The sequence below is a fragment of the Pelobates fuscus genome, chromosome 8, assembly GCF_036172605.1.
Source record: "Pelobates fuscus isolate aPelFus1 chromosome 8, aPelFus1.pri, whole genome shotgun sequence".
In the NCBI taxonomy this organism is placed as follows: Eukaryota; Metazoa; Chordata; class Amphibia; order Anura; family Pelobatidae; genus Pelobates; species Pelobates fuscus.
The window spans coordinates 153,879,972-153,894,321 of NC_086324.1; the positions used below are offsets into that span (position 1 = coordinate 153,879,972).

The 14,350-nt window shown below is 39.4% G+C and overlaps 1 protein-coding gene across 3 annotated transcripts in view; it reads right to left on the bottom strand.

The window, feature by feature from the left end:
* Positions 1–1,020: 1,020 nt before the first annotated feature.
* CACNA1H (calcium voltage-gated channel subunit alpha1 H) overlaps positions 1,021–14,350 on the bottom strand; it is a 200,608-nt gene continuing 187,278 nt past the window's right edge. For 2 of the 3 annotated variants that reach the window (XM_063430446.1, XM_063430445.1), the window contains exons 28-34: positions 13,015–13,093; positions 10,678–10,799; positions 8,454–8,777; positions 6,517–6,663; positions 5,433–5,613; positions 2,828–3,000; positions 1,021–2,613 (exon numbers count right to left, since the gene is read on the bottom strand). In XM_063430446.1, the coding sequence (XP_063286516.1) occupies positions 1,423–2,613; positions 2,828–3,000; positions 5,433–5,613; positions 6,517–6,663; positions 8,454–8,777; positions 10,678–10,799; positions 13,015–13,093 (2,217 nt within the window). In that variant the 3' untranslated portion in view covers positions 1,021–1,422. The remainder of the gene's footprint in view (positions 2,614–2,827; positions 3,001–5,432; positions 5,614–6,516; positions 6,664–8,453; positions 8,778–10,677; positions 10,800–13,014; positions 13,094–14,350) is intronic. The other variant, XM_063430447.1, reaches the window with a different exon arrangement.

Here is a 14,350-nt window from a genome sequence, read left to right on the forward strand (position 1 = left end):
CTTTCAATTCTAACGTGGCAGAAAATCCATAAATTTAAATGAATGTTGTTACCAGTATCATTCGGTTCTCCTACTGAGCACTGTCTTATAGCTATTCCTCTCTACTGTTGATATATAAAGCAAATAACGGAAAAAAAAATTAGGTTATGTAGATAGATTCTTCACAGCTATCTCTTGGGATGTCCTACTGTTCCCAGAACTTGCTGGTAGATTCTTCCACCTATATTGTCCATGTTTCCTGCCTTTACTCTAATTTACATATATTTCATGTGCATGGCAACCATGTTGGTTAATATTGCTTGTATAGACGTTTAGCGGTCTGTAATGATTGACAATGGTGACAAAGTGAAATGGATCTCCCATGCCAACCTCTTCTTGTTACTCCACTACCCCTGTGTCTCTTATAATGATCTTCTTACCCCTTGTATCTCATTCTCTCCCACTTATGTTCCATGTCTTATCGCATGAATTCCTTATCCTTCGACTTATGTTTATTTTCTCATACCGACCTGACGTTTGGTCTATCTCCATTTAAACCCATCCATCCTAAAAAATGTCTTCCATAACTTTAAAGAACACCACTGTACCTGCCACATTCTTTGTCTCTCTCTATGCCCATATAACTCACCATTGTCACCCCAATGTTGTGCCTTTACTCCCAATGTCATGCATTATTTACCTTGTGGTGGTATATGTGCTATGTAGGGGGTTATGACACCATAGCCACCTATCGTAAAGTCATGGACATTGGAAAAACAGTGAAGAGGCACATACTGAATGAAGCACAGTCACCCTGCTTTAGTGCCAAATGGCTACGCTATTTCATCCACATTACATAGTAGGGGCATAGATTCTACTCTACTATTGCTCTATTGTAAATTAGCACATGTATTACAAAAATAAACGTTCTTGGTTACTGCCTGTCCCCTCTTGATGATTGTCCTGTGAAGGAGATAGAATCTTTGGTAACCCAATTAGGAGGAAACTTGATATCTTTGCATCACAAAGACAGACTACCTATTTTTCACAAATACATTATTTCTATTTTATTTATAATGCTGATATACAGATAATGTACAAGTCTTCATATTTCAGCACTTCTGTATACTGTGTCTTTGCACAATAAAAAGTGCCAGCTTAAAAATAGAAATAAAAAAAAAACCTAAAAAAAAAAAAAAAAGAAAACTCGAATCAATGTGATTGAGGTTATATGGAAAGTTAACTCCGTATTCCGTTTATAAAACCAAACAAAAGAAGAAAATTTTTATTCAAACCATCTGCAAATCTTTCCTTTTTTTTATTCATTATTCCTCGTGAGCCCACAGCATATTGAAAACACTAACACCCAAAGGGGATTATAAGACCCGTCTATCCAGTGGTTCATCAAGCTAGTCAATTTAAAATGTCTCAAATCCTTAACGGCTATAACGGTTTATTTATTGTATCCTCTGTTGTTATAGAAGAGTTCACTAGTGCAAGCTTTTTCAAGGAACCCATACCAATGCCAATTAAATCTCTGTTGCTGTTTTCGAGATTGGTGCTCTGTATTTGGAGATGGTCTTTTTGTTTACTATCTAAAGCCACTGGTTCAGGCCTAGAATCCACAAGGCCAACTGATGGAGGAGTGGAGCATCCACCGTCTGTTAAAAGGTCTGAAAAGCTGTTCGTGTCCAGCTGATCAAAAGAATAGCTGGGTATTATCAAGTGTTCATTGCGACAAGGAGTCTGGATCCGTCTATCAGTTTTTGACGTTTGGTCAACAACTTGGTTGTCGCTAAGATCTAAAGAGTCCCTGTATGCAGTGGATTCACAAGATGGTGTTCGCCTTCTTAACATCATACTATTTTCTGATGCTTTGGTACAGGGAGCTGTGACACCTTCATCCTCCATGGGAGGTTCTATAGAAATACAGGGTGGACTCATCTTTTTTTTCCTCCTAACTCCATTAATGTACTCTGGGTCAGACTGAATATGAACAGAAGAGTCATGTTTATCTTCGATGGACAGATCAAAGCAGGAGTCTCCATCATCAATGGAGGAGCAAATCTCAATGGAATGCCTCCTTTGGTCTTCTGCCCACATGGGCTTTGTTAAGAATCCTTGCGTATCAACACTGTAGAACTTCTTCAAGTCTTTGTCTTTGTTGCCGGTTCCTGCCAGGCTGGCTGTGCTATTGCAGTTCTTTAGTAGAGGAGGAGATGAAGGTTGGGAGATGAAAGGAGAGACAGAGTGACTCCTATTATGCGATTGTCCTCGCCAGCCCTTTGCTGAGCTGTTTATATGGCTGACCTCTTCATCAGCCAGGTCTGAGGACTCAAATGTAGATTCCTCTGGGTTGGTGTTGGTGCTGCTGCCGCTTGAAGGCCGGCTGGGAATACTGTGTTGGCTGTATACATGTTTGCGTGTGCGGACACTTGACTTTCTGAGGTGAGAAGAGAGTATGGGGGAAGACTGCGGGGTTCCCTGCAGAGAGAGAGGCGTGGGGCAAAGCAAATTTGGAACTAATGTAGTTAGTGATGGAGTCCTCACATTTAAACTCTCCGTAGAATCAGCCTGAAGACTGTCACTAGATTCTTCAGTGTGATAATCAACTGAATCCATCCGTATGGCCTCCTAAAAACCAAGAACCAAAGACAACAGTCAAGCCTTGCATGCATAGACACTTCAAACCCTGTATTCAAAGTAAAGACTGATCATTTTGTGTTTGAGATTGGAAAATGACAGAATAAAAAAGGAGAATATTCTTTTGTAGTCTATAAAAGGTTTATGCTGCCTTTTATATTTTCCTTCAAATTACTATACCACACCAAAAAATATATATATTTACCTGTCTGCGTAATAGTCTGTTAAGACTTGGAGATCTGGAGGTGGAGATTGGAGGTGGGATTTTAGGCATGTCCTCTGGGTCCAGGTGGCAGGATGGTAAAGGTTGACATTCCACAGGTAATTTTAGCAAGGAACTGATATCACTGGCTTGGGAATGGACTGATATAACTGACCCTGCATTTTGGAGAGAGACATTTACAAATTAATCTTGCTGCTTACAACTTTGGAATTTGTGTAAAGTGGCAATAATCTGTTAGGTCTTACCAGAGTTTGGTCTACCTCAAGCTGTGTAGCAATTTAATCAATTTCTAAAAGAAGGAGAAATTTACAACTATAATGCAGTATTAAGAATAACCTTTAATTTATGTTACACCACATGGATCTCTGGGGTTTCACAGAAGAATTATGCATGGATTGTTCACTGCTCCAAGCACCCCATCAAAGGGGCAACACCTATCCACAACAGCGGGCACAGTGTGATAAAGAATGTACTGGGTGGGATTAGGGATGAACGTACTATGTGACTGGGGCACAACTCACCCATTCCTCCACTAGGCCACTAGGTGAAAGCAAAGTCATGAAGGGTGCACTGCTAAGAACCATTTTTGTTGTGCACTGGTGCCTCATGTAATCTACCAAACATGCCAAAATGTTCATATTTATATTTTGATGAAGGCTTTCTCGGTGTAGATATATAACAATATATAATTTGGTATGTGTGGGTAATAGTGATTTACACTATGCACAACACTTAAATGGACTGGTTTAATGAAAAAAACAAAACCTCCCCAGATAAGTTAAAGGGACACTATAGTCACCAGAACAACTACAGCTTAATGTAGTTGTTATGGTGAGTATAGTCAGTCCCTGCAGGCTTTTTACAGTAGACACTGTCTTTTTAGAGACAAGGCAGTGTTTATATCACAGCCTAGGAATACCTCTATTTGCCAATCCTCAGACGGCCACTATAGGTGCTTCCTGGGTCAGTTCTGCACACTGTGCAGCACTGACGTTCAGCGTCTCCATGCTCTGCATGGAGATACTGAACTTTCCCAATAGAGATGCATTGATTCAATGCATCTACATGGGAAAGCATTGTGATTGGCTGAGATCATCAATTCTAATTATGTCACATCAATTCTGATTATGTCAGGCAACGAGGCAGATCGGTCCCGACCGAGGAACCACACTGACAACAGACATACTTTATGCGCAGAATTGACATTGCCAGCCCGGAACAGAGTTGTGATGGGTGAGCAACTAGCCTCTAGCACACAATTACAAATATCACAAGCAAAAACATTGCACATACTTACTCCTACCACCACCACCACCGCCACTTCAAATCACTGAAGGGGGCATGGTGGTTGGAGTAACCCTTTAACATTGTTACTAGCATACACCTGACCTTTTATTTAAATGCATAGCAAGTAAATTGTAATCCAGTTCAGACACTGCAAAGCAGGACTCTTGCAAATGAGGATGAAAAAGAGAAACACTGTTTAATTTCTCCTCCTCTCTGTATACCTTCTCCATGCTGACTATGAGGTGCAAAGGACAACGCTTACTATAACCGATTGACCGGGAGCTAAACTAGGGAGTCACAGAATAAAAAGGTGCAGATTTCTACGTTTGATTTTAATTTTTATATTTCACAAATACATATTTGTTAAATATAGAGATAAGTAAACATAATAGTACAAATCCTGTGAAGTGTTTTTTTTTTTAACTTTAGTTCAATGAATAGGTAAATACAATCAATGGGAAAAGATTACTATATGAAGAATATAGACCATTTTTGTTTTTTTAAGAAGGTGCTGGGAGTAGGGGTTGATCTGCTAAATGTCACTGTGAAGAGACTGGTCCAAATTTCACAACACTATATAAACTATGCAAAACCAGTTTTCCACCAGGAGCTGATATTCAGGCCAATGATAAAAAAAAAAAAAATGAAAAATGAAAGCAGCTGTCAAATTGCCCTGAATATCAGCTCCTGGTTTTGCAAAATTTAATTCAGTGAATCTGTGACAACAGAGGATGCGAAACTTTGTTTAAACAAGCAACATTTCTCAGCGAACGCTGCTCTGAACGCTTCCTATGGGAAAAAAAAAACTGATCCCAAAACATGGGATATTTTGGTATTATTTGTCTTTAAATCATTATTTCATACACACCTATTTCCTTTGATTTTTTTTTTTTTAAACTCAGAGCAATAAAACAGTGATTTACTTTGAAATTTCACTTTTTTTATTTTTATTGCATCCAAGGTTAGTGGAGATTCAAGGAACGTTATCTGCAGTTTTGGTGTTAGCTACCTATCGTCTAATTTGTTCTGCCTGCTGTCCCCTGAATCTTAGTAACAACAGTTTGCATCTGCTGCATTCTGATTGGTGGATGTGGTTACCCTTCCTCCACCAACAAGTAAGCGGCCAAGGACCAAAATAAACCCCCCTCGAAATTTGTATAAAAAGTCATTTCTATTTACACCTGACATTTAAAAAAAACATATCTTTGTTAACGCAGCTGTTTGCACACGCTCTTTGATTAATAGTTCCCTTTAAGTTTTTAATCAGATAACATCAAAGCTTTGTCATATCATCAATTACCATTTGGAGAAGTGTCTTCATAAGTGTCTACTTCACGCAGAGGGTACGAAGCTTTGGCTGGCAGGACAGGACGAAACATGTAGCTGTCATTGGGTAATGACAGCATTCTGGATACGGAGACCTTTCTTACTGCCAGTAGGGTCTGAGAGCCAGCACCATCTCTCAAGTAGACATCACCATCCTGCAGAGCAAGAACAGACAAAAGCATTACACGGGAATAATAGGTAGCATATTTAACCTGCAGATAGCCTTGCAGGAGGAAGCATTTGCAATTACAATATCCACAAGCCAATGAAATAACATCCAGTGCAAACTTGCTAATATCCAAACCTAAATATCAGCTCCTGGTGATGCTTTTACTGCCACATAAAACTGCTCTAAAATACATAGCGTTAAAGTTCAGCTGCTAGTAATGTGCTTTGTGTGCTTCAAAACATTTTGGAGACAGACTAATATTAGCAAAGCATTGGTGCCGATAAAAGCCCTTTTCCAACTCACATTTAACAAACAGCTAGCGTGTACCAGATGTGCGTTAATGCCCCTATGGTGCCAAAGTGTTGTGTAAAGCAATCTCTACTTGCATACATCAGGATCTGGGTTAATTGTGCCCACACGGTGAAAGGTAGGTATGGGCAAATGGGAACTGTTCACATTTGAACCTTACTGCAGAGCTCGGGTATCAAAATGGACATTTCAAACATTGGAAGTACATGGGGATATATTTATGTTTATGCTATAAAATTCAAACTGATTGGTGGAAGGGGCAGAACAAACCCAGAAGGGTTAAAGGACTATAGCTTTCTAGGGAAATAATTTTGATAGATGTCCTTCGGGATTTTCCTTCCAAACAATGACTGCGAATCGCTGGCTGCATTTTCTGATTCGGCTATCTTGGCCTATGACGGGTTATCGGCTCACTGCAACTAACTCTTTAGAAAACTGACATAAATCAGATGTTCCATATATTTGGGGCAGGAGGCTTCCTACTTGCAGGGGCACAGAGTCAGGCAGAAGCTGGAAAGCAATGAAGATGCAGAAAGCACGTTTGCTACACAACACAGTAACGCAGATCGGGAGGAATCACCTCGTGCCCATGTACGCTGGGCTGGAGGGGTAGTCGCAAACCGTGCTTGTAGGGCATAGGGGACGGTGGTGCTGTATCCTTCACCCAGGCAGATGCCTCCACTGATTCTGGGATCACTAAAGTCACACTCTCCTGGCTCAGTGCTCCCTTTAGTGCATAATTAAGGAAACAAACATCCATTTAGCATATGTTAGGAATGTTTTTTTAGGAGGTTAAGTCAAATGTCAACTCACTATGGAAACCATCACAGATAAGTCAGCCATACCTCGCATTTTACCACGGTGACTTATAATATTTTTTACATGTCTTGTTTTTCCAAGTCATTTTCAAATTGTAGCACTTAACACTTAAACTTAAAATACTTCCTTCCAAAAGCCCTCCAAGGCTAAACCGAAATGTTAATTGCTCTCCAGTGTTTAAAAGGACTTTCCAGTGGAGTCGACCCCATTTAATGTATTATGGAGATAAAACATTAACAACCTAAATAAATAATTCTGGTTGTTTGCTACAAATTCTCAAGGTCTAAATACCAAGTGACTAATCTTTTGTTTTCAGTGGGAGTAGTGTGCATATCCCTAAGCCACATGTAGTTCTGCCGCCACATGTTCTTTTGCTCATGAAACAAATTGAGTAAAATTTCTAAAAAAAAAATATTAGCATCTACAAAGTGGCTTAAAGGACAGCTGTCACCTCAGTAATATTATGTTTTATAATATAATAATCCTTTCGTCAAGTATTAAAAAAAAATATATTTTTATATATATATATATATATAAAATGAAGTGTATGTAAAAAAAAAAAAAAAGAGTGAAAAATCCATCCTTACCTTTAGTATATGGCAGGATCCTTCAGACATATACATGCACGTTGGATCAGACAGCGTTTGAAAACTGACAGTCTCTCTGGTCTTTCCTGCATCTGTGCAGGAAGTGAAGCAGGGAAAACCAGAGAGGCTAACCCTTGTTTTTCAAACAGTGTCTGACCCAAGGTGCATGTAAGTCCACAAAGTTTCATACTCCGTAATCGATGTAAGGAACCTAAGTGATTATCCTATACGGAATACCCACTAAAGTAACACTGTCAACGTTCACTGTGTTTTGTCCATGATTGATAAAGGCAGCCAGTTGGTGCCGAAACGTTGGGGGATTTGGTGACTCGTGTTTCTGTCTTGTGGCTTGTAAGAATTCTTGGTATTGTACCAGTGTATTATTGTATTGCCTTTGCTTCTGTTATTTTGTTTATTTTTTGTCTTATTTTTTTACTATAGTACTTTTTGTACATAATAAAGTCAGATTATATTGACTGTTTGAAGTTGTCATAGTGTGCATTCTATATTATATAGATATTTGTCCATGATTGCTGCCATATAAGTGATACTCACTCCGCTTTTGTCATAGTGATGCAAAATGTTGCTCGGGAAAGCATGAGTGATCTCCACTGCTCCACTCTGAGCAGCACTCAAAGAGAGAACACTGGGGGGGTGTCGAGGGGGGGGGCTTGACAGTTTTCTGTTAGTACTATCAACTCAGCTCCAAATTTTGTTGCCTGACATTGACCATCTTGAAACACAGAATGGAAATGGATTGTAAAACTGATCAACAACATCCATAAATTTTTAGATGTTACCTAGAAAAGATATATAATCTCTTTGTTGGTTTATTATACAGTGGGTTACAGGAGCCTTGTATTGGCAAACTGTGTTTGGCCAGTAGGAGATGGAATCTCTGCATTGTTGAGCTTCCATTGACTCGCTGTTAAGTGTTCTCACTTAGAACTCGGAAAGCAACATCCAGATTGTTCTATTTTAGATGAGATCTGTGGGTTGTGGTGCTATGAATCCTGTAGCTTAGACCTATGCTTCATTCTATCCCTCAATGTGGACATCATATTACATAACGGAAGGATATTTCATTATCTAAAGTGCATATCTTTTTTACCCTAGCTTGTTTCAGCAGGACTGGGTGTTCTGTCTTTACGGGGATAATGTTCCTGGTGATTGCCTTGTTGTCTGGAGCAGGGCTGCCGCTTCCAGCAGCTGGAGTCAGTGCCCGTGACATCTCCATTTCGATCTCTGCGTCCATCTCTGCATCTTCTTTGGCTTCTTTGTTGCTCTCCTCCAAGTGCTTCATTAACACTGCCACCACTACATTAACCAGGACAAACTGGGCGATCAGGACAAAGGTGACAAAATAGACAGGGGAGATGATAGGCAGGTAGGTGAGGCAATGCTTGTCGTCACTGTTGCATTCTCGGAGTGTGTCCTAATCAATGAACAAAGACATAAAATATTGTTACCTTGTTACAAATTTCACCATGCATTGTTTTAATTTGTTTCAATTTGAGTATTGCGACTATCAGCAAAATACAACTGATACAGGAGCCTGAGAAACAGGAAATGACATGTTCTGGTGGAGAATGCTGGTGGAAGAAGGAAGAGGATGAACAAGAAAACAAAGAAGAAGGGAAACATAAGGCTGTACTAGGTCACAGAATTATAGCTTTATACCACTATTAAATTGTGAATCCACCCATCACCACTCCCGTAACACAGGGTCTATACAACGCTCTCAAAAAAGACATATTTAGTAGGAGAAGTAAGCACTGAGTAGTATTATTTTTCTCAAAATCATCTATTACCAAAAATTAAACGCCTGTCGTCTATGTCAATATGTATCCTGTAGAGAAGGGAGATAATACTAGCAGCAGGTAAATCGAAATATGTGCCGACAAAGACACCCCGCACTGCTATCATACCTTATTAAAGTCACAGTGAACAGGTAATACACCTCTTAATCCATATTCAAAATATTTGTTCCATTGTGGTCTCTGAGTCCAGTGACCAAAGACATTCTTTTATTCTTCTTCTTGGAGAACCGATAACTCAGTCACAAGTTGACTGCAGGCATTTGGGTACTTTTGACACTTAGTAGACGTTATTCAAGTTTAAAACAAACAAAAGTGTCTTCATAAACCCAACATATGATGTAAGCACAGACCTAGATCTGATCCTTTTGTGCTACATTGTATTTCTGTATTTCTGAGTGTTCTAGACGTCTCCGTTGGTGGGTAAAGCGAATAAATACAGATAACAATAGTGAAATCTACACCCTAGATAATTATGATGCCGGCAGTAGCTGAATGTCAATAGTTATTTTTCAGTCAATAAATGCAATGGCTGGAACCGAAAAACAGCAAAATTACTTTGGAATATCTGTTTTTACTGGCTCTTCTTATGTTATAAACAATAGAGAATGCCCTTTACGGTTATCGCTTTATATTGTAGCAACATTAAATCAACTTCCGTAATTATTAAAAAAGTCATGGTGGTACATGTACCTCACCAGGGGAGTGGAGAGGGCAATCTGTCACTCATTGTTTCTAGCTTGGTCTGGCATTAGATAAACATTCATCATAACAATATGATAACAACCGTCAGTGTTTTTGTAGCAATATATGAATCACACAGAGTCGTGGGCAATACATTTCTCTGGCAGGAAATGATTTAACACTGGATTGCCCTGGGAGTGTGTTTTTTTTTTGGGGGGGGGGCACTTAAGCATTTAGATAGTTTGATGACACAATGAAATGTGAGCATATCCGTGTTTGGGTTACATGAGTCACACGGTGTCAGTTTTAAAGGATATGTTAAATAAATGGATAGATTTAAAAATGTTTGCACCGGATCAACAGATAAAATAGGTGTAAAAATGTATGAATAGAAAATAATGGAATCTCTATGCTCTAGTGATATCAAGACAGGAAGTCAACTTTCATTCTTGTGGATACTGATGTCTTCAGAACCCCTCAATAAGTATAACATGCTCAACACGCACATCACAACTAGAGACAGACGTTACCATGCTCCCCAGCTTCTGTGTTCACAGCGGAGAGAACCTGCCTGGCTGAGAAAGCCTTGAAATTGAGATGAGGAGCAAACATTTGTCTGCCTATGCAGGAGACGTAAACACAGCTGGAGTGGGGCTCAGATTTCTTAAAAACTCATTGTGGAAAATGCAGAGAGAAAGATGGAAGTCTAAAAACAAACGCGTAGGCCAGAACCCCAGCAGGAGGGTAATATGGGTTCCTGAAGATTTCCTGCGCTGCAATGTAGTAAAATATTGAAGAACATTCTTGGATATAAAGCAAGTTATCGTCTCTCACCTTCATGATGCCGTTCCAGTTGTCGCCCGTGGAGACACGGAACAGGGTTAGAAACGCCATCCCGAAATTCTCAAACGTAGCGTGCCTGCTGAGTCCTTCACACAGATTATCTTCATTACACACTGCAGGGGAAGAAAAGGTTATTGTCTAAATGAGGCATCTCACTCTGCCCCCCAAGATATTGCTGAACTAAAACTTCCATGATTCTCTGGCCATCTGTTGTATTTAAAGAATTCTGGGAGTTGTAGGCCAACAGCATCTGGGGGGGGGAGGGGGGGGCAGAGAGGGGGCGAGGGGGTTGGAGTTTGAAATCTCTAATCAAAGTAGAACTACTGAGATTCTTGAGATCAGCAATCCATTCTATGTGCTGTGAAATACAACCCTCATGATGCTCAGGCATCCCCCCAACATCATGAAGATAAGTATACAAGTACTGTAACTTGTTTGGACTGCAATTCCCCCAGTCCAAACAGGACTGAGATTGATGGGAGAGTCAATCCACAAAGGCTGAAGTGACAGAGATTCTTTCAGTGATTTAGTTTAATGAGAGCCAGACATTAGATTTCACAGGAGTCAGGTACATTTTTACTTTCCATAGTTTTAAGATTCTAGGAAAGGCAATAAAAAAAAAAAAAAAAAATCCCTGTTAAATAAAACAGGTCCATTAAGTTTTCATTATGGACAGACAGGCATCACTCCTGCCAGCTCCTTAATGAGCTATTTATTTTCCAGAGCTTGTAAATTTGCAGGAGAATTCCGTAGAGAATTCTAGTTCTTGTGCCGAGTCAATAATTGAGGACGGTGAAGGGTAGGATCGGACAGGAATACAGAAAACAATAGCTTGATTGAAAGGAGCAATGAACAGCGTACCTAACAAACGTTCCTCAAGAAACAGGGCTGGAAAGTCTCGCTTGCGTTAGCCAATAATAACACAACCTCTCTCACAAAGTCAGCTACAATATATCAAAAAAACAGTTTGCAGAGATGTGTACCCCCTCCGGCAGAGATCTCCTTTGCTGTGTTACATCAGTGACCCCCAGCACTTCGCTGATAACAGAAAGTGTGAGAATGTCAGAATTATTCACAAAAATGGCACGGAATTCAAAGTGAATTTCAAATAGACCAAAATAGGAAATAAAGAATCACAGATTTTTTCTAATTTACTATTTTGGTCTGAAACGTGAAATTTACTTTGAATTCCTGAAAATTCAGTTTAGTGAATAATGCTGTATCTAATATAGAATGCCCTCCAGGGGGCAGACTTGCCATGGGACAACACTAACAGTAGGTTGCAAAGTGACTCTATAGGCTTTAAAGGAAGCTTCTAGCCGTGTACTATATATTGGACACACTGTGTAACAAAGAGTACAAGCTGTTGTACTTGGACTGCATTGTAGTGTCCACAACATTCATGTATATGCAGGCAGATATTTATATAGATATCTGTATTTATTACACATGGCCTTATACATATACAGATCAATTTGCTGACATTGTGCTCCCCTTAGCCCTTATCCTAAGCTAATACAAAATATTTAATATCCCCAAACAGGATATTTAAATAATAAATATTCTATTTTTATTGTACAAAAGCTAAACCTGCTGTACATTTAAAAAGTGGTATTTGTTATTCTGCACAGTTACTCTGAGCATATTCACTGGCTTTCAGGACGAGGGAATACTATATTTCTGCAACTTATAAACACAAATTTAAAAATAATGTTTAATTTGAATCATTTTGTTGTGCCTGAACGGAACTCAAATCACAACATTTTTGGTTTTCCCCTATTCTGTTAACAGCATAGTGCGATATGTAAGATCATTCCAAATATAATAATATTAACCAGCTAGTTCTTCATCCGGTCTTTACAATAAACTTTACACTTTACTTTCTTCGACACCGACAGGGCTATTTGTTAAAGTATAAATTGTTATGAATTTAAAGTGAATTTGTCCAAAATAGTCGAAACTGAAAAATTCTCCTAGGCATCTACAATATCAGTTGGTCTATTTTGGCTTAAAAATTTAAATTCACTTTGAACTGAAAACAATTCACACTCCAGAAATATGGAGTTCTTGTCGTACTCTCTTCAAATAAAACCCGAGCAATGAGCTGCTGCAAAGCATCCTGCAGGTTAGACTCCCTTGAAAATAAGCAGATGCAATTGCAATTGTATAATCTTTAAACAATAATGGAATGATGGCCACCATTTCCTGATATAGTTAATCCCCGGGCCAGGCTATAACATACCACCTCTTAAATTTGGTTTCATGTCGGCACTTTTTTAACAGTCATAACACAAATATCTCAATCCCAGAAGCATTCAGAGGACTCACCAAGCTTCCCAAACAATTCCACTCCCAGTGCCGCGTAGATGAAAAATAGTAGCATGAAGAGAAGGCCGAGGTTTCCAACCTGCCAAGGGGAGTAGAAGAGAATATTAAATAATTCGAAGAGGATGGAGAAACTTATCAGTAACAAACTTCACACACACAGAAACTGTAATCTATAGGACGTTTTTCTACTACAGCAAATAAAAGTATAATTCTGCCAAAAGTAAAAACATCTATCTGATATTGACGTTGGATTTATTTCTGCACCAAGACACTTAATTGCTTCAACCATACACTGATCAGCCACAACATTAAAACCACTGACAGGTGAAGCGAATAACATTGATTATATTGTTACAATGGCACCTGTCAAGGGGTTAGATATATGAGGCAGCAAGTGAACAGTCAGTTCTTGAATTTCATTTGTTGGGAGCAGTAAAAATGGGTAAGGGAAAAGATCTGAGAGACTTTGACAAGGGCCAAATAGTGATGACTAGACGACTGGGTCAGAGCATTTCCTAAACGCCAAGTCTTGTGGGATGTCCCCAGTATGCAGGGGTTCGTTCCTACCAAAAGTGGTGCAAGGAAGGCCAACTGGTGAACACGCATTAGGGTCATTGCGTATCCAAGGCTCATTGATGCACATGTGGAGCGTAGGTAGCCCATCTGGTTCAATCACACAGAAGTATTACTGTAGCTCAAGTAGCTAAACAACCCTACTGTTAGCCATGATAGAAAGGTGTCAGAACACACAGTGCATCACAATTTGCTGTGTATAGGGCTTTGTAGTCGTAGACCGGTCAGAGTGTCGATAGTGATTCCTGTCCACCACCAGGAGTGCCTTCAATGGGGATGTGATTGTCAGAACTGGATTGTCCAGCAATTAAAGAAGGTTGCCTGGTCTAATAAATTATGTTTTCTTTTAGATCAGGTGGCGCCTTTCAGCAGGATAAAGCACCCTGGCAAACTCCAAATATTGTTCAGGAATGGTTTGAAGAACATGACAAAGAGTTCAAGATCTTGACTTGGCCTCCAAATTCCCCAGATCTCAATCTGATGGAGCATCTGATGGATGTGCTGGAACAACAAATGCATGGATGCTCCACCTCAGAACTTATAAGACTTAAAAGATCTGCAGCTAATGATGCCAGATACCACAGGACATGTTTGGAGGTCTTATAGAGTCCATGCTTTGACGCGTCAGAGTTGGGACCTTCAAAATATTAGGTAGTAAGTTTTAATGTTGTGGCTGATCAGTGTATGTTTAATTAGCAACACAACAAAATGGGAGTATATAAACCATAAAATAGACGGAGAATATTATTATATGAATGTATAA